This window comes from Harpia harpyja, chromosome 5 (genome assembly GCF_026419915.1).
Source record: "Harpia harpyja isolate bHarHar1 chromosome 5, bHarHar1 primary haplotype, whole genome shotgun sequence".
NCBI lineage: Eukaryota > Metazoa > Chordata > Aves > Accipitriformes > Accipitridae > Harpia > Harpia harpyja.
The window spans coordinates 9,004,863-9,026,185 of NC_068944.1; the positions used below are offsets into that span (position 1 = coordinate 9,004,863).

General features: G+C 38.0%; 1 protein-coding gene across 4 annotated transcripts in view; it reads left to right on the top strand.

Annotated features, from left to right (window-relative positions):
* GABBR2 (gamma-aminobutyric acid type B receptor subunit 2) overlaps window positions 1-21,323 on the top strand; it is a 490,947-nt gene that overhangs the window by 236,035 nt on the left and 233,589 nt on the right. For all 4 annotated transcript variants that reach the window (XM_052787480.1, XM_052787483.1, XM_052787481.1 and 1 more), the window contains 3 exons: window positions 3,854-3,919; window positions 11,082-11,273; window positions 12,413-12,649. In XM_052787480.1, the coding sequence (XP_052643440.1) occupies window positions 3,854-3,919; window positions 11,082-11,273; window positions 12,413-12,649 (495 nt within the window). The remainder of the gene's footprint in view (window positions 1-3,853; window positions 3,920-11,081; window positions 11,274-12,412; window positions 12,650-21,323) is intronic.

The following is a 21,323-nucleotide window of genomic DNA, read 5'->3' on the forward strand; positions in this document are numbered from 1 at the left end:
ATACTAACTCTGTACACGCGCATAAACATAGGACACAATTGGTTATACTAACTAAAACATGCGAAACTTGTCTCAGTCTAATTGGTCAAGATAAACTGCCGAATTGAGATTCCTTGTGCCAAGTTCCCTTTATCGTGGAATGCACACCTGTGTTCTTCTAATTGGCATCTTTCATTTTTTGTCTTCTTGTTTATTCTGTTCAAGGTCTTCTAAAGGCGTCTGGAATGCTCTTGTGACCCTTAGCTAAAAATGTGTCTACACGTGGAAAAGGAAAAGCTGTTGTATAGACTTTCCTAAATTGGTTCCTTCTACATGTGTTCTAACATACAATTCTTTGGTTACATGATTGCTTACTAAATTTTCCACTCTTTTTAACTGCAAGCCATCAAACCCCAGGCACTGCATCTCACAGCATTGTATTGAAATCTGTGGGGTTATAAACAGGAGGAATCTTTTGTGATTTCCCATATGTGACTAATCAACCAGAACTATATATGATGTTCTTCATGATGCAACTTTATGAAGATGGACAAAGAAAAAGATATTCAGCCATATATTCACTGTCAGCTTGACCCTGTGATCCCATACTCTCCACTTAGCCCAGCAATATCCCTGTCTCATTCTGGATCTTCATCCCAGTCTGAAGTTCCTTGCTTACTCAGTTCTGTGTTCTGCTTCTCTGATTTCTCATCTCCCTCTGAGTACCTTTGTCTAGATTGTTGTTCCATTTTCTTCTGGGCGTACTTTCTGAGATTGCATTTGTCCTAACAGTAATTATTTGTCAAGCTTCCTATTTGCCAAACTCTTGAAATTCCTAATTCTCCCTCCCAAGCTCCTTATTCAATAATGATCTCAAGCCTACTGCTGCCTCCCCAGCTGTTTGCTCCATCTTTGCCTAAAAAGTGTAAGTACTCATTACCCAAATTCCTTATTAGGTTTCTCTCTCCTTCCCATGTGCCCTTTTTTTTTCTCACTGGATCCTACCTCCAGTCACTTTATTTACTGACTCTCAGCATTATCTTCTTGGATCCATTTCTGACCAATACTGAGCATATGTAGTTTGTGATTTTCCCCACCCTTCAAAGGATTAATACGTGGACAAATCTGGCGGACAACTGGGGATTCATATTTTTGTCAGAGAAACCCTTTTTTTAGCATATTGCACATAAAATGACATGGAAAACAACATGATTAACTTTATGAGTTTTAAGTCTTTGGAAAAAAAAACAGAATTCAACTTTCTTTTGCTGTAGTGTTCAATGGCATAACACTTGAAATGGAGGACTTATGACTTATTCTTTAATAGGTGGTAATAGAACATTTCTTTTGATCTTCTTAAGTCAGTTTGTGGTTGGATACCATCCAAATCTTTTAGTGAACACAGACATATTGATGTCCTCCTTACTGTACTGAGTGCTTCAACAACAGTAATCTATGTGTTAACATGGAAATTCATTAATTTAGGCAAAAGAACGTTTGGATATTGCATCTTGGCTTGATCATACATCCCAAGGATGACAGAACATCAGGGACTGTCAAGTTCTAGAGCCTTAGCTGATCTTTGAACTTGGGTCGTGAAGCTTTCCAGTTGAGCATCAGGGATTCTCAAGAACTTGGCTCAGATGTGGTTCTCACACTGCAGATTTCCTGCTCTGGCACTGGAAGCTCAGCCCATGCTGGAAGTGGAGATTCCCGCCTGACAGAAAATGTAACTTCCCTGAAATTCCTGAACTGGGATCTGCTGACAGCTGGACAAATCAGCAAATACACCCATTTGCTTGGGTGCCTGAACAAGAGCAGAGCATGTTTGAAAATAGGATTGACTGCCAATATTAGAGTGGGTGCTCTGCTATGTCTTGTGTGAAAAACATTTTCAAGATGAGTTTCTTGTGTGCCTGTTTGCTTGCATGCCTATAGACTAAAGGAATTGTAGAGCCAAATACTCGTGTGGCTGAATGTGCAAGATTTGGGACTGAGTGTTATTGCCAAACTAATTGCACAATGATATTAGTATAAGACAATCCCTGCAGACAGTAAGGCTATTGAAATGGGATGGGATATTTCTGAGAAAAAAAGAATAGGATGGACTACACAGTTCTTGTAGTACTTTACAGTAAAAGAATAGTCACTGTGGGAAATGTACTCCGGTTTATGTGATAATCAGGTGGAAGCAATGTCTTAAGGCATGGAACCACACGTCACAGACACTATGACTTCAGTTTGAAGGTTTTTGCACGGCCAGTGGGCAGCGTTGCTGCAGATGCACTATTGGGTTATTCTCTATACCCTGCCTACAGTCTCTGGCACTCATAAACTATGAGGCCACACATCTGGTTTTTTAAAATTGGTTCTTATCATGTTATAAAATGAAAAGGAATTGATTCAATTTTAAGTTTAATAATTAGGTGCTGTGTCATTTATTTTTTAACCAAACTTTGCCACTCTTGTTTCAAATATTAAGTCTGCATCTTTATGTTCAGAGAGGTCAAGCGATTCAGAGTTGGAGTTCGAAGATTGACCAAAATTATTTTTAAAATGTGAAAAATAGAAATAATTGATGAGAGGGTTTTTTCCTGCATAATTCCTAAATCTATTTACTGTCCTTACAAAAACTGTAATACTATTGCTTTAATTTGTGTAATTTGTTTGTTTAGTTTCATGTGACCTTGTTAGATTTGTTTAAAAAGAATCTAATCCTCTTCAATAAGATTTACATTATTTTATCAATCTGTGGCTAAATGTAAAGAGAAGCAGGCTTACTGAAAATGCACAGGTTCAGAATGAGCAAAACATAATATGTTCTTTAACCATGCTAAGAGTGATACTCATTTCATGCATTTAATTGCAGAAGCATTTTAATATCTTTTTGCACTGTCCATCATACTTTCTGCTGAACAGGAAATAAACATTGAAAATATCTAAACTGAAAATCTTTGGTAAATTGATTTAATTAAAACTGAAATGTTTTTCGCCACTGAAATTCACAATGAATCATCTGTTTCTTTTTTCCTTGGAGAGGGAAAGAGCTATTAGTAATTCTAACCAAGCATTTTATAAAAGAAATTAAAAAATAGATTTGCTCAAGCTTTTGCTAAGAACTCAGCTTTTGTGTGAAATAAAAGGTACTATTAAGTCATAAAAACTATCTGTTCTGTGTCTTATAGATGTTAGCAGCAATTTTTCATGTGAGAAAAAAGCTAGCCCTGTTCCTGAAGAGATATTTTCCTGTATATGCTCCTGAATTTAGGAATAATTTCTTAATATGTTTCTAAGTATGAAAGTAAGATGATCTCTTTTGACTTCAGTCATAGATTCTTAAAGTGTGATGATTTTTTTTTGATGTGTGGAGGTGGAAGGGAGGAGGAGAGGAGGGATTGACAATGTGTTATAGTGACTATAGACATGTATGAGTAAAACCTTTAAAAATTACTAAAGCAGGCATAATATCAAGGCATTTTAGCTCACTTACAAATCTCCAGTCTCTCAACTGTACAGCATTAGTTCATGTAAGCAGTGAAAAGCATATATTTTCAGCTGGTTTTAATCTTGCAAGGGATCAAAAGAATATTTGCTATTTTAGTGTTATTGAATAGTAATATTTGACAAGATAAACATTACAGTTTTATTCTCATTAGTGCTATTGCTTAATCATTTTCTTCAAACACCTCAGCTGTTCTCTCTTGCGGTATTTCAAGTTCTTGAACTTATAGAAAATGGAATAGTTCTGAATTAATTTTGCTGTCTGCAGCTGTAATCTGTGCTAACTCCATACACAATTTGAATGGCCAACTGAAGTGGTTTCTGGAAAGGCTGTGACTGTATTTAACTACCACGTATTCTATTCAATCTGCAGGGTAATGACGTTCGGATAATCCTTGGCCAGTTTGATGAGGAAATGGCTGTGAAAGTTTTTTGCTGTGTAAGTAAATATATTTAATTGCGTATCAGAACAAAGAATGTGTTACATTTGAATAAAAAATAATTTGAGCATGAACATTGAGCAAGAACATTTCTTCATGGGGTTCAGCTCTGTCAAGGTTTATATCCTAAAGAAAGGTTACACATGTTTAGCTCCATTTCTTTTTAAGTAAAACACTTTGTGCTTGACTTCAGTGGAATTTAGGTGTGGACTGCATGGTTAGCTTCTTCTTACTGCTTTCCTGTAGCAGAATTAAATGCCAAATTGAGCTTGAGCATTTCTCTTCATGTCAGATCCAGGGAAACACTTGTATACGTAGCAGCAGATACAGAGAATTTGAATCTTGTCCAAGAGTTGCGTTCTGGTGGTAATGTCTGCATGCATGTGGTTTTGTATATTTTGCTTTGAAACAACAAGTAATTCAAGCGGTGCCTATACATGCTAACTAAGCAACCCTAATAATTGCTGCTGCTCAGAATGTTGCTAATTGTACAGTTGTCATTCACTTCTGACTGCTGTACATTTTACATGTTTTACATGAAAGCAAATATTAGTTTGTAAAAAATAAAGTTTTTTGAATTAAAAGAAATATAGTAAGACCAGCATACATAAAATTCCTTATGCTCACAATTTGTTCATGTGTGTGAATGTGCCGCAAACATGCATAGGGTGATTGCCATTGAAAGTAGCAAGATTAAAATGTAGATCTTTGTTTGTACCTGCTCAAAAAAAAAAAAAAAAAAATCCCAAACAGGCAGATTTTAGTGGCCTAAATTTTGTATTGGTATTGAATTCTTAGTTTAAATAACCAGATTAATCCTGTATGAGCCAAGAGCACAATAAATATAATGGAAAAGCAATAATGCTGGCATCTGAATTTCAGAAGGTGTTTTTAGTGTTCAGTTAGAGAGACAGTTACCTATCCAAGCAAAGAAAGGAAAGGCAGAAGTTCAAAATTTGAGTGTTACGTGTGCCTCAGACACATGTTGGCTCATACTCAGCAGCTGTCCCAGTTGCTGGCAAAATTTGGAAAGGAGATTGTAGAGTATATTTGGAAGGAAAAAAATCTGTTTGCATCCAAAAAGAAATGGAAAGTATTATTTTCTTTTTCATTCTTCTCATGTCTGATAGGTCTTTGTATAGAGATCTTTTTGTTCCGGAAGTTAAATTGGATTGGCAGAGATAATCTTCCATTTTTCCATTCCTGGAAGAAAGAATGGTCTTTCCAGAGCCCAGCTCCTCCCCAGATCTGTAGCGGCTGGGCTGTGTTTCCCCAGCTGAGGAGTCTCTGTCAGAACTGTCTTCCAACCCAACGTTAGACAAGAGGTTGGCCTCGCTTATGCTACTGCCCTTAGTATCTAGTTGTCTCTCTCTACAATTCTTTTCCAAGTCAGTGTGCATGTCAGGCCACTGAAGAAATCCTAGAAGTCCTTGCAGAGGCAGGGCATCCTCTTGTCTGCACTGCTCTAGTCTGAAGTATTTCAGGTGGGGGATGTCTCTTTCACACGAACGCCCACCACAGCTTTCTGCAGCAACGGTTTGGTACTAACATCGGATGTGTGCGTAAATCAGAGCAGTTTAAAGAGTGATGGCTGCTTCTAAAGTACATTAGTGTCAAAAATAATAAGGTGGATTTTTCTGGAGCCTGGAGAAATCTGAGAGATCATGTATTTAGGCTTGTACAAATGTATTTATGAGAGTTTCAGCAGGAGACTGAATGCAGGAGGGGGCAGTTCAAAGTAGGTCATTTATATATTAATGCACTACAATATGTCAGTAAGCTTGTTATTAGTCATAAAATATATTGTTGACTCATACACTCCTACAGCTATGTGTCTAAGAGCACAATAATTTAGATATGTCAAGTTTTTTGGCCTCCTTCCCCAGGTGTATCTTCAGACAAGTTTCACTTGTGATTCCTGTATATTTTGCAGGGTGGCTGATGTCAGCCAGAGAAAGGCTTTGAGTTTGCTAAAGGAATGTGCTATTGTACTAGTGCAAGATTTTTTTTTTTTTTTTTTTCTGATTGTGGTTATAACCGTAATATTATTTGCTAATGATTTATATTGGTGGGATAATCTTTAAAGTCTGCCTCAGTTTTCTGTCTGGAGTCAACAATCATATGCTGTGAGGTTTTCTCAGGACATCCATTAGAGTTTATATAGAATCATAGAATCATTTAAGTTGGAAAAGACCTTTAAGATCATGGAGTCCAACCGTTAACCTAACACTGCCAAGTCCCACTAAACCATGTCCCTAAGTGTCACTTCTAAGCATCTTTTAAGTACCTCCAGGGATGGTGACTCAGCCACTTCCCTGGGCAGCCTGTTCCAGTGTTTGATAACTCTTTTGGTGAAGAAATTTTTCCTAATATCCAATCTAAAACTCCCCTGGCGCAACTGGAGGCCATTTCCTCTTGTCCTACCACTTGTTACTTGGGAGAAGAGACCGACCCCCCACCTCCCTACAACCCCCTTTCAGGTAGTTGTAGAGAGCGATAAGGTCTCCCCTCAGCCTCCTTTTCTCCAGACTAAACAACCCCAGTTCCTCCAGCTGCTCTTCAGAAGACTTGTGCTCTAGACCTTTCACCAGCTTCTTTGCTCTTCTTTGGACACAGTATGCTCATTTTCAGCACACACACACACACACTAAAAGATAGTCTAATTCAGTGGCAAACTAAAAATATGACAGGACTAATTCAAGCCAAAGTGAATGTTAGCCGGTGTTTCCTACAATGCTTTAAATAAGCTTAGCTATTCATTTAACACTAGTGTTGAAAACAGTTAGCAAATTTAATTGTGGGAAATCTCATCTTTCTAATGTTGTTTTCACCTCAGTGGGATGAATGTGGTATTTTTAATGGAATAGAAATTAGGGTATTTTGCTCAAAACTTAACACTTCAACAATCAAAATGGTCAACTGTGTTGGATAGACATATTTTTTTTGTTTGAAATTGGATTAACATGACATTGCATCTTCCCAACGAAAACTTCAGTTCTGCAGAAAATTTTATTTTTAAAAATTGTTAGTGGTAATTTTTCCAACATATTATCTTTAAGCCATAGAGATAATATAGTACAGCCATGCACAGATCAAGACTGACGCCTAGCTGAAACAATTATCTGTCTGAAAACAATTAAAGATGACGACTGTTATGCATAAGTCACTGCATGAGCTTTAGGTGGCTCTTTTAGTAAACATTTAATAATAACTAAAGCCAGGCTTAATCAGCACAGTTGATACAAAAGGACTGGACTCTGTTCTTGAACTGATAGAGTTTTACTGCTGAATCTCTGTTTTGGAACTAAAGGCACTACTGATTTTTAATGAGAAACAGGTGAAGGTTCATTGCAATTCAGAAGTCTACAGGAATTCTTGTAGGGGTGGGATATAGGATGTGTCCACGCTGACATGATGGAAACATGGTGGAAATTCAATGGCGGTAAGGTTTTGTAGGCCCAGTTACACAAACTGCCAGTAATTGTTTTCTACACATAGCAAGATCTCTTACAGAAATTTCTTTGTTGTAAATAAGCATCTCTTTATGGATTCAAACAAGAGTGAAAAGTTTAAAAAAAAAAAAAAATCAGTCTCACAAGGGCAAAAAATGTCCAGGACAGTTTCCTGGCTGCCTAACAGCAACTCAGGGGTTGGCAGCCTAGATAGGGCATGTGGGAAAGATTAGGGAAGACATTTGACTACTTTATGCTGTTCTGATGGTACGAAGCACTTGTAAACCTCCTTCGACTTGCTCTTGTGTGCCAACAAATCTTCCCCTTAGAAACTAAAACCTGTAAGAAGTGTTCTGTATGCATTCAAACAGTTCAAGAAAGATCCTCATATTTCAAGGAAATGTATCTTTTAAGCATCAAAGTCATCTCCATTTAAGAGAATCAACAGGGAAGAAATGGTGGCAAAAAGCATTATTTTGAAATAAGTCTTCTGGAACCCTGTTTTGGGTTTGTGTGGTGGGGTTTTGGTAGTGGGGAAGGGGCTGCAGGGCCGGCTCCTGTGAGAAGCTGCTAGAAGCTTCCCCGGCTCCAAGTCGGACCCACCTCTGGCCCAGGCCGAGCCCGTCAGTGACGGTGGTAACACCTGTGGGAGAACAGATTTAAGAAGGAGGAACCTGCAGCAGGGGAGGAGGTTGGAATGTGAGAGGAACCCCTCTGCAGATACCGAGGTCAGTGAAAGAGGAGGTGCTCCTGAGGAGGTTGATGCCCCCGCAGCCCGTGGTGAGGCGGCAGACTGTCCCCCCCCAGCCCACGGAGGGGAGCGGGGGAGCAGATGCCCACCTGCAGCCCGGGGAGAGAGGAGCCCACGCCGGAGCAGGGGGATGCCCCCCAAGATGGCCGCCGCTCTGTGGGAAAGCCCACGCTGGGGCAGTCTGTGACTGAAGATTGACCCATGCCAGGGGAGTTTGTGAGGAACTGCAGCCTGTGGGAAGGACTCGCGTTGGAGAAGTTGGTGGAGGACTGTCTCCCGTGGGAGGGACCCCACGCTGGAGCAGGGGAAGAGTGAGGAGTCCTCCCCCTGAGGAGGAAGGAGCGGCAGAGACAACGTGTGAGGAACTGACCCCAACCCCCATTCCCCGTCCCCCTGCGCTGCTGGGGGGGAGGAGGGAGAGAATTCGGGAGTGGAGTTGAGGCGGGAAGGAGGGAGCGGTGGGGGGAAGGTGTTCTAAGGTTTGGTTTTACTTCTCATTATCCTATTTTGATTTGATTGGTAGTAAATTAAATTGATTTTGTTTCTTCCCCAAGTTGAGCTTGTCTTTTGCCCATGACCATAAGTGGTGAGCGATCCCTCCCTGTCCTTGTCCCAACCCACAAGCTTTTCTTTATATTTTCTCCTCCCCATCCCACTGGGGTGGAGGAGTGAGCGAATAGCCTCATGGTGCTTTTTTACCGGCTGGGCTTAAACCACGACAAACCCAAACACTGAAATGCCTGAACAGTAACAACTGTGCTGTTACTAGAAAAATGGCTGCGTGGTCATGGTGCTCAGCTTTGGAGGAGCTGATTTAGTTCCTTCTTTTGCCTTCCCCAGACTACCCTTCAAGCCCTATCGTTCCATCAGATCTCAAATGAAGAGCTGCAGGCTCTTAAAGTGTTTGTCATGGGTTTTTGTAAACCAAATTCTTGCAGGAATGTGAAAGTTTCAGTGCAACCTTGTTGGGAATGGTCCCTTGTTACTAGGGTGGAGTTTCTGGCTATTTTGAAACTTTCAGTTTTCAGCCCATATCCCAGGACATATATAGATCATGCAGGAAACAGGCTCAAGTGCTTATGCAAACAGAAAATTTCCAACAGCTTCAGTTTCTGAATAGTTCACAGCCAATACTTTCTTGCAACACACGATTTGGTACTTTAATCTGTATAGAGGTAGTGAAGCTACACAAGATTGTCCTTCTGTAAAAGCACTATTCTGTGTCAATTTGTGTCCCTGGTGATTTGAAAACTGTCAAATAGAAGACACTATATCACTGAAAGGTCTTGAATGACCTAATTGTGTAATGGAAATTCTTTTAGACATCAGGAAGTATTTGCAGGGTGGGATTGCTGTTTTCCTCACAGGTGGACCTGGGAAGCAGTGTTGTCATAGCTGTAGCAGGAGTGGAGATGGGTAGGAGGGCAAAAGCAGATGTGTTTCTGGAAGGGTAGAATTAATTAATGAGCAAGAGAAAGACAAACAGTTTATGTGGACTGCAGAATAAGATACAAGATGCAAGACACTGGGTGTCAGACAAGAGCACTTTCAAGCAGCATCGGGTACAAATGCATGAAATTTGATTTTGGCTGAATTAAAGCTCCTGCAACCAGGGGCCAAACAAATCTGCTTTGTGCACAATACGTTTATGAACTGAGTTGGCACCATTATAATAGCCTTCACAGCTTTAAAGCCCAGTTTTAATTTGGGTATTAACATATTTAGGAGGATGTCCTATTTCATATTTTTTGCTATTCATCTTTACTTATTTGATAGGCTTTTGGTATGATCTTTGGGATACTTTTGAAAACGGTTATGTTCTGAATGACTAGTATGTCCTGTTTGCATTCTCATAAGTTCCTCCTCTAACATTTTCTGTGAAGATGTAGCAATTTTCTAGTTAAGAGCTCTAAGGTTGTACCATGTATTTCTAAAAACTGGAATTTTTATCTTATAAGTATGGCTTGTATCTCCAGTATTGCTTATATTAGGAGCAAAAGAAGCATGAAACCTCCTGTTTTGAAATGGAGTCTGACTGAAATGTCAAAAGAAAAATATCTAGTACTTACAAGACAGTGAGAGAAACATCTAAGATAAAATTTGCTAATTTTATCCTATAACACTCTTCACAATGGAATAGATTTTCTATTGTGAATAGATCAGCTTTTAGGCACAACAGCATATGTGTCTGACTAATAAAGTATTTCTGTTTCCTGTTGTATGTATCTGCTATGTATTGGAGATAACCGTAATCTCAGTATCTTGGAGTATAGTGGGCTGTATTCAGTATTCAAACAATATAGAATTTCACCTCCAGAAATCTATTGCTGAAAAAAACCCCAAAAAACAAAAAAACAAACCAGTGAGATTTGCTTGCTTTATCAATTTACTGTTGATTCATGCTCCTCAAAAGAAACTGCTTACTTAATGTCCCTGTGGTCTCTGTTTTAGCACAGTCACGTAATTCATATTTGCAACATTGTGATTTGATGGTGCCTAGGATCCAAGTTTTCTTGTTTAACCTTATCCTGTTTTATGTGGTCTTTAGGGTGATAGTAGGTTGATAATAACTTAGTTTAAATGTAGTGGTATGGTGGTCCTACCACTTGTGTAATAGTTGTGTTATGGGGAATTTTCTATGCAAATGCTGTCTTCTGCCAGTGTTCCTCTTTATCTCCCCTGGTTTTAGAATCCAGTATTTTATTTTTCTGTTTTTGAATAAAAGGCCTACTGAAAGCAAAATAGGTTTTAGTAAATTCTCATGACCTGAATGTTAGACAGAAATCTTCAAGAAAGGAGTCTTCATTATTAGCAAGTAATTATTCTAAACTATTCAAAATACTTGTGTATCCTTCAATTATGCCATAATTTCATTAATAATGGAAAAAACCATGAACAGAAATGTTTAATATGTCTATTACAATGTCTTTTAGCTTTTCTTTTTTTCTTTCTTTGTAGGCTTATGATGAAGAAATGTATGGCAGCAAATATCAGTGGATTATTCCAGGGTGGTATGAAAACCTTTGGTGGGAATCCTGGATTAATTCCTCACAATGTCTCAGCAAAAATCTTCTTGCAGCCATGGAAGGTTATATTGGAGTGGATTTTGAGCCTCTCAGCTCAAAAATGATAAAGACCATATCAGGAAGGGTTAGTATTTTTCTTCCAACTATTTTATTATACCATCAGTTGTCTCACCAGTGTCTTGACGCAGCAAAGCACTGAGGAGGGAGGTGAAGCTAAAAGGTTCCTCTACAAAGAGAGCTGGCAGTCATCATGGTTAGTCTCATCTTTCCACTGGCTTGCAATTTTAAAATATTTAGAAATCAATTCCAATTCTCTACAGGGTAAGGAAGCAGTAAAGTTCCTTGCTTCAAATCTGTCCTCTTCCCCCTGTGTGAACATTACAGTTAAATGTACAGTAAAGCTTGAATTACAGTCTGCAGTATCATGTGCTGAGTCATGTCAAGTTAAATAATTGAGCACAGAAACAGAAATCTTTTATGTTTATACCTAATCCAGCAAAAAGCTAATTTCATTGGTGATTTGTGCCTCTCAGAACTAGGGGGTGGGGATTGTTTTAAATATGTAAATATGTGGTTACTATAAAGTACATAACATTCATCACAGAACAAATTCGTGCAAACTCTGGCCAATGAATAAACATGGCAGATTTTGCTGCTTTTCGTCTTTTTTTTCATCTCTTTCATGCCTTGCTGAGTGAGCATAGAAGGCAAGTTTACAAAAAGGCAACTCATCATAAGATAGCGCACCATAAAGAGCATAGTAAACTTGTAAAACATAGACAAATTGCCACTCAGATAATTTCATATTAAGCAAATAGTTGCTTAAGTAAAGGTTATTTGATTTGCATTATCCTATAAAGTGTAATCAGACCACTAATTTGCAGGGATACAGACTTATTCTCTGTTCTAGTTTTATGGCTCACCAGTATGCTGGTAGCTTTGGTTGAACTGAAGTCTTTTGTACAAAAGCAAAATAAAGCAAGTTGTCCTTCATACAGAGAAGCAGAACAACTGCTTTTCAGTCTCTCTGTCTCCTAGGTCTCACTCCCAGTCTCACCATCAGTCTTGTAAGTCAGGCAGCACATGTTTTTGGAATTTTAGTTTCTTAATTTTTGTTTGGGTGGCCTTTTCTGTATTAGTCATGCATGTCTCTGTAGTCATGCATGTCTCTAAATTGGAGGGTGCAGTTCGAGGTGTAGGTTTGGGTGCAACTCTGTAAAATGTTAAGTATTGAAATAAAACTGAAGTTTTTCTCCTCTGCAGACTCCACAGCAATATGAAAGGGAATACAATGCTAAGCGTGGTGATGGGCAATCCAGCAAATTTCATGGTTATGCCTATGATGGAATATGGGTGATTGCCAAGACCCTGCAGCGGGCAATGAAGTATCTGAATGCCACCAACAAGCACCAAAAAATTGAAGATTTTAACTACACAAATCACAAACTTGGCAAAATTTTTCTGGATGCTATGAATGAAACCAACTTCTTTGGAGTAACGGTAAGTCCTAAACAGATACTTGTGGGGTGGAGGAGGCTTGTGATTTTATGTCAGTAGCTGAAGCAAGCATTAAATTTTAAATACTCTTGAAAAACACACTCAGTTGTATATTTCTTGTATCTTCAGAGCTTCCACAGTTCTACTTTACCTTAAGAATTAATGTTGTTGCCTTAAGACTCTTGCTGATGATCTGTCTTTTGGTGCCAAGTGATGGCACTGTATAGTTCCTTAGTTATCAGGTTTTTAAGCGTGGATGTCATCTGAATTAAAAACTCAAAGTGGTCTCAAGGGAACCACAAGTGTTGCAAGCTGCAGTGACCTTTTAAGTGACTGTTTTAGCAGTTGAGGAGTAGCTGGAATGTGATCTGTAAATATCTCTTATTTCCCTGCATCATTTATTTTTGGTAATAAGTTATAGTACACTAATGTCTCCAACTCCAGTGCTGTACATCCTAGATATTCTTACAACATACTTCAGTTGCCATTTAAGTTTATTTATAATTTGTATTTTTTCACAGTCCAGTACAAAGCATGCTGACTATGACTTGAGAAGAACTGGTCACATATAGTAATAACCTCATTCTGTTTTCAATTGCACCATTGCAAATTCATAGTAAATTTCTTTTTATTGCTTCTAGTTTTTAGCAGAGTAAAACCTGCAATAGGAGTGTGGCCCTAAAACTTCTTAATTGCTTAATTGTATTTGAGGCAATGTCAGTCAGAAGTTAATGGCACATACGTGTTCAGGAGTCTGCAGAGCCATACTCCTTCAGCAAGAGAGATGAGCAGCCTCCATTTCAGGGAGAACGGTCTTCACAGTTTCCAATAGCAGCAAACAAGGAACTTCCTGGAACACGCTTCATTAAGCAGTTTACTTGGGCTGCAACATGGCTAGATAAGGAAATCAAGAGTTTTGAAGAAACGTGTACTTCAGCAGTGCACGGAGGGAGTGCTTTTAGGCACCTCCCTGCAGCAAGAGCATGCAGAAGGTTGGCATAATTTCTGCCACTGTGCAGTAGCTTGTCAGATTCTGTCCCCGTGTTAATTTAAATTGTCTTGGATATCAGTTAACTTCAAAACGTGTTGAAGTAGCAGAACTAAGGTTGTCATACATGTCATATATTGGTTCAAGGAGGAAATACCTACTTATAGACATCAACAATGGGTGCAGGCTCAACTTTTTGGTGTCCTTGTTAATTGCTGAAGAAGCCTATGTTTTGTATCACACTACAATTGAAACTAATTTAGGGTTTGTAAGTAAAAACAATCATGGCAAGACAACATGAGAATCTAGTTGCCTGTACAATATGAAATTTTCTTTCTTTTTACACTGAATTTGACTGAAGGTTTTAGTAAAAGAATTGGGTATCCTGTTGCATCCATAGCAGGACTGGATCTTTGATAGAACTTTCAGTCAGTAGCAGCTGTGAACCAGACTCTGCAGGGACTCAGACATCTCTGTCCTCAGTTATTCCAGTATAGTATCTCTCAATGTGGTTGAAATTGTATATTGCTATGTAGTTCCTTTTTTCCCCCTTTCCCCATCTTTAGACTTTTTGCCTGCTGTTTAGTCTTGACAGCCGATTATGGTAAAATGGATAGATTTCATTAGCACTGCTTAATTGCCCTTCACTGCTCCCTCCACAAAAAAAAAAATCCAAAACCTCCAAGATGAAGAAGGCTCTTTTTTATTAGTTTCAGAGACACCAGCAAAACCTCACATATGAGCTGCATCCCTTTAGGGAGGGAATGGATCAAAGTTTCACCTATCGTATTCAGCCATATTTACTTACTTTATTCCCTCAGGTGTAATGGTTTTTAAAGAAATTACTGCACAGTTATTCACTGCATTTAGTGCTTGTCTGAGGTGCTTTGTAAAACATTTCTCGTTAAGATTGGTCTACCAAGTCATTGTGACAATGCACAGCCCAAATCTGCTGTTTGCAGGGATCATGCTTCTTGTTCCTATACTACATTCACAAAAACATTTTAATCAGAAAGATATGGAGAGAAGAAAATATATAGCAGCTACATGTTCTTAGGATATAATCACAACAAACAATACTCAAGTTTTTCCAGACAGTGTGAAGAAGAAGAGTTTTATAGCAAATATTAAAAGTTTTGCATTGAAATGTTCAGAAAGTTGAAGGAATAGATTGATTCTTACCAGAAATATCTTTAAACTTTTTATTCTTCAGTCTAATAAATGGCTGTCATTTATGACCTAATTTAAAACTTTCACTGCAATGTAAGTTTTGGGTCTTGGAGTGCCAAATCTCATTTTAATATTTGTTTCCAGAGAAAGTATTTTAGTATAAAATTTTAACAATTTATTTTTGAAAACTTATTCTAAACAGGAAAAGGACATTAATTTATTCTAGAGTATCTATGCCAAATATAAAATGAGTTTCTGAAAAAAGAAGAAATAAAAGGAAGGACTAAATCTTATCAAGATCCAAAACCTCGTCCAATGATATAGTAAAATATGTTAATTAATAGGTAAGAGGAGAATGTAGACAAGAAGCTGTAGACAAGAATCTAAAAATGCCAAATCTACTAAGAGGCATCTTTCTTTATGCTTTCTGTGAATATATCAGAAAGACTGTCATGTCATAAATAATAAATCCCTTTACCAAATTTTCATTTTCTTTGAAATTATTTATAGTAAACCACAAAAAATATAATCACTGTCGAGTGGTGGTTTTTGTGGAATTTTTTAAACAACTTTGGAAAGACTCGCTGGGAGTGAAGTGTGCTAGTTCCTGATTACACAGAATGTCATTCTTTTTCTGTTCTTTTTTCTGATATTTTTTTTTTTTTCCCTAGGAGACATCATTTAGAAAACAGTTTAGGCTATTTTCCAAAGACTTGACAGGACTAATCCTCTTTTTGTGCATCAGAAGCTCAGTACATAGATGTTACTTATTCTAATTCTACTGTCAGAAATCTATTGGAAAGAAAATCATAGCTATTCCTTAAACATTTCTGCAGGTTCTGCTCTTTTTCTGGATTTTTTTTTTTTTTTTCTCTTAGGAAAATGGTTCCTTCTGTTAGTTTTGCTTCGTGCTTATCTGACTTATAGTCATGTTGATTACCATGTAATTTTCTCGTGTATTTTGAATATAGAGCAAGGAAATGTATATTTGGTGTTTTAGCAGAAAACAGTAATATAGTTATCTGCTACACTTTTTCAAAGGTAAAATGGATACTGTTTTACAGATACGAAAGGACTTTGTGATGAGAAATGCAACATGAACAAACAAAAGACCTGCAAGGATGTTCCTACGGTTTTGTTAATCTGAATGTCCTAACTCTGTAGTCAGATCCCCTGATGTTGGCCGTTTTCAAATCGAGTATGTGTTGTGTGGTTAGAATGGTCCATCTGCAGTGACCAGCTTTCAGGACAGGAGTCCTTTTGATTTGGGAGTAGGTTGGATTTCATGGTTTACATTTTTCTAATTCCTTGCTTATCAGAGCACTTACTTATTTTTTGATGGGAAAGTTATTGAAACAAAAAATCTCTTAAAGGATTTTGGATAATTTTTTCCACTTTTCTTAATCCAGATAAAGCCAGTTTTGTAAACGGAATGCAACCCTGCCATGCTAATGGTTTATAAGCTGCCAGATGCCTGTTTCCTTGCTAAATATATCCCTCTTCTCAAATAGTACACATTCTTTCTGATAACCGAGGTGTTGGAAAATGAAAGATAAGAAAAGAAGTACTCACACAATTTATTTTGACACAGTTTAGATGTCTGAGGAGTCCCCTTATATAGTTGGTAGAGCCACTGGAGGTAATTTAGAGTTGGATAATCTACTGAGGTCTCTCTTGAAGTGTTACTGCTTTGAATCAGTACGAAGTGATAAAGTGATGGGAAACAAAATATATATCTGGGTATCTATGTATCTGCATTTCAATTTTACAGCAGTTTATAGCATACTACCTATAACATGCCCATCATGTATGTGTGAAAGCCAAAGAGAATTTTCCACAGAGCTAGAATAATTCTCCGAAAGCAAGATTGTTTGCCTAAAGGATAAAAAAAAAAAGTCTAACTTTATTTTGTGTAATACTACCGTAGTATAACTTGTAGGCTTGATAATTAGTGAAGAATTAGTGCTGTCTTCTCAGGATACTGAGTCATATTTAGTGCATACTGAATCAAAATCCATCTAGAGAATTTGGATTTAGTTTAGTCATTTTTTCCTCTTTTTTCTCTTTGTAAAGACTATGGATGGTTACGTAGGACCTTACAACTACAGCAATGTTTATATTTGTCAGCAAAAAAAGTTGGTTATACTTGGAAAGATATTAAGTACCACATTTGTTCTTGGTATGGTGAAAGTTTGTATTGGTTCCATGTGGGAGCCAGGTAGTGGGAAAAATACAATGCATGTTGGAGATAATTTTTATTTTATTGTTTATGGAAAATATGACATTATTTTTAAAAATGCTTTCCGCTAATTTTCTAATTGTTTCACCTTTGTCACTGATGTGATGTCATGAATGTTACCATTCTCCCTGGTTTATGCCTGAAGTCCTGTAACTGTTGCAATAGGGTATTCTGCTGCTTGAGTTTATTGCTATTATCTGTGATTATAAATCAGGCTTCAGAATTGTTAATTTATTTCTCATCCTTAAGGCCTTCTATTATTTGTGTGTAATGGAAAAAGAATTACAGTGGAGGACAGAGAAAATTAAATACAGTGTTGTCTTTCCTTTTATGTCAGCCAGAGACTCTAGCACAGTAGGATAAAATTCTATCACAGTAGCTGCTGTACAATTGAAACCACAGGCATGAAATAGCTTTCAAGTCTGTCCCTGGCATCTTGCATTTGAATGGATCCAGTCATGTTTCATAACTGGAAAAATGCTTATTGATATGAAGTTCACTTTGTATTTTGATGCTGATTATTTCTGAAAATTGATTTTAGCAGCTTGCCTCCACTTTCCAGGCTTCAGTAGCCACTGTGCTGTACAGGAATCTCAAAAATATAGGAGATGTTAGCATCAGAATAGGAACAAAGAGAAAATATTTCATGTCGTCCTGGAAAAATAACATACCCTAAGACTGTTAAATTAAGGAATATGTCAGTCTTTGGCAGAGAATCAGACAGAATTAGCGTGGACTTCAGCAGAATGAACTTATGCTTAATATGAGGGTCTAACAAACATTTCTGTAGTGGCATTGATCAGTGCAGTTAATTTTGCATGACCAGTTCTGAATTAAGCCTCAAGAGCTATTTATACCTGGAGTCAATTTTTTTGTTGTTGGCATGGCTGAGGTAGGGTGGATAGTAAAAGTATTGGGGGAAGGGCAGAAATTTTAATCAAGTAACTTTTTGTTAATCTAGAATAGTGCTTTAAAAGTACATTTAATTTTATAAAGGATGGGGTGGAGGTTTAGTGTGCAGTGGGATACTAACACCATAAAGATACCTGTTCCTGAGAAATGCTTTTGAATGTTCCAATGAATTTTACTTGGTCTTAACTTTGAGCATTCGAAAATTTGCTTTGGCCATTATCCATAACTGGGTGATTTGAGGGAGTTCAATAAGCTAGCAAAATGCATAATCAGGAAACCATGTATATGTATATATGTATGCATACACATGCATGTGCTCACAAACCCACCCAACTGTTGACAGGTCTTGGGTTTTTTTCCACACCTGACCCCATGGGTTATGAACATGAACTACTCTGAACTTAATGCCTTGTGTTTCCTTTTGATTTTTCAGAACTTGCTTCATGTTACAGGGTTTCTTGTGTAGCACAAGAAAGAAAAATACTTGGGGTCTGGCTATGTGCAAGACCTCCTACATCTCTTTTTTGTTTTCCCAAACCTTGAATCTGAGCTTCCTCCAGTGGAGATAAATATGGTGAACCTCTTACTTCCTTATTCCCTCCTAACTTCCAGTGCATTATCCATCTCAGATGAGCAACTGAGAGCAGTATGGTGGATTGGTGAAATAATTAGCTCTCTATATGGCCAGTTCATTTAAGAGACAGAGCTGCAAGCCATCAGCAAGTTTGCGTAGGGTCATAAACAATGTTTGCTTATTAGAAAAATTCAGTGCAAATGTTTTCATCTGCCAACAATGTAAAACTGCATGCAGAAGGAGATCCTAACTTTTTAAAGTGAGAACTGAGATTAACTGTAACATTTCAAGATTAGCCCTCAAGCTAATCAGCAGTTGATGATTTAATAGATATAGTAGGTGGCAAATAAAAAAGGCTTTAGTCTGAAGTTGTAGAACAGTTATTACTGCATCTGTCATTCTAATAGGGTGATATTTGATGAAAATAAATGAGCAACATACATTTACAGAAAAGCTAGTGAAACATTTTCTAAGATCTGGCTAACATCTCTTAGCTTCCTCTGCTCTATATTTAATTTTGTCTGTAGCTAGACAGTGTTTAACATAACACATAATATGCCCTAGAAGCTGCTTTGTTGCTACTTTGGGTGCAAAGAGTGGAAGTCCCTACAAATAATAAAGAAACAAAGCTCCAGTGAAGGTGATTACATTGTCTGAGTGGTGGTGCAGGTTTGTGCTTCACGGGGTAGTTCTCCTTCAAGCTTCTGAAGAAACAAAGCATATTTCAGTACTTCCACCATGCTGTTTTTTTCTGAAGTGTGATTTGTTTTGTAGCTGCCTGCTTCCAATCCACCTTTGTTTTATCTTTGTTGGTTTTGTTTTCTCTTGTTCTGTTTTTCTTTTCTGTATTCTTTGAATTTGAAAGATCAAAGAAAAAATAAAATTTACAAAATTTGGAAGCTCTGTCCTGCGCCAGATCAGCAGTTAAGCTGGAAGAGGGTATCAGTGGTTTTAAAGAGAGTTTTCAAGACAGTTTCTTCTTCTGCCAGTTGGTTTTGTCTGAGGTTGGTATAGAGGGCCATTTGAAAAAAAAAAAAAGATACTGAAAGATTGGACAGTCTATACAAGCTGGACAAGCAACATAGGAACTACGGGTTCTGGTATCTCTTGCGTAAGTGGGAGAGGTATCTCTTGCGTAAGTGGGAGATTGTTTTTCCTGATGGTTAGATGGCCTTTTGTATTCTATTTAGACAGAAGTACTAGGTAGGGAAGCTGTTCTTTTGCCACCCCTCCAGCATGTAGTAGAAAAAGAAGGAAAAATGTTATGTACCTTCTTTCATGGCAGTAAAGCCCTGTACCTCGCTTCACCAAGTTCTTTTTGACAAGAGATAGGAAATATTGTTCATGTGCCTATTGAAAAAGGGTGATAGGATAAAATCTTACAGACACTTACGGAGAAGTGACCCTCTTGTAGTAAGTGTATCAATGAACCTGGAGTAACTCCATCTGCTTATACCATGGCTTCAAACAATGTTGGTATCTTATGATCAAAGGCAGATGACCCATCAGTGTGGATCTCTGGTGGTGATCCCATATCAGCAGGAGACATGTCTCTCTTCTCCATATACAAGCCTGTGGAAAAGAGTTAAGGATTTGCAATATATGCTCTAAGAACTGTTTTGGCAGAGTCTCTCCTGCAATTATAATCCAAAATGGAAAATGTGGTGCAAGGTGTGTGGTGTTGATAATGTTGCAAATTTCTAATTTTCTGTTTGTGAAGCTTACCTATTTCTGACACTGAAACTGCAGTTGTAACATCCCAAGGAAGGACTAGAACATTGCTGTTAAGGGAGGTGCAGAAGGAAAGTGCAGTGTGATGGAGAAGGGAGCGTCTCAGGTGCTTTAATTGCCCTAGAACCTGATGAAGTTCTTGGTAGCTGTGGTAGCACATAACGTGTCAATTAATACAGTAGCCTAGCAAACAACTGTCTTGAGTGCTACGATTATATAGGGCAGGTTAAAATTCTTTCAAGCCCCTTTCAAGTATTGTTGCCTGTAAAGGAAGACTGCTCCTTCCCCAGGAAAGAAATGTCTTGAGTGCAGAGGAGACAGATGAAGAGTCAGCAGGGTCTGGGTTCTAGATGGGGACACCCTGGGAGAGGAATTAAATCCATAGCTATGTCCCTAACACCCCCACACCTTTTTTTAAGAACAATGTGTCTGGAAAAGGTGACTTCAGGGAAAGGTGTATTTAGGACAATATAATGGGAAAGGAGAAGATTTCCTGGAAGGCTTTCATACGATCTGCATCACTGAGCAGTTCCGAGTTTCCAGTCTCCAGTGCCTCTTGTTGTTATTCTGATTTGTTTAATAGTGCGTAGAGTTTAATGAACATCTTCTCACCTGGCTGTGCTTTTCCTGAAACTGATGTTACTGTCCTTGTTGAAAAGCAGATCACTAACAGATTTTATTCATTTCTTAGAAATATGTCCAGATATAGACATACATGCATGGGCCATGTGTCTACTAGATGGGCCATTAAAGTGTTTACTAGATAGAGCGTGATGGTCCTGAAGAGCCAGCTAGGCTCTTTTAGGGTTACCTGGCAGATGGTTTGTGAATCAAACAAGTACAGACTGGTACAGGCACAACTGAATCATGCTTCCAGGTGAGTTTTGCAGACAATGCAATGACGTATAGGCAAAAATCTATGAATTGTGGACATACCAGAGTAACAGTGGTTTTCAGTGGTATAGTTATTCCTGCATTTGGTGTTGCTAAGAGAAGAAAAAAGATGTATGGCAAACTTAGGGATGCTACCGGTTCTATCTGCTATGTCTCCATTTTAAATGAC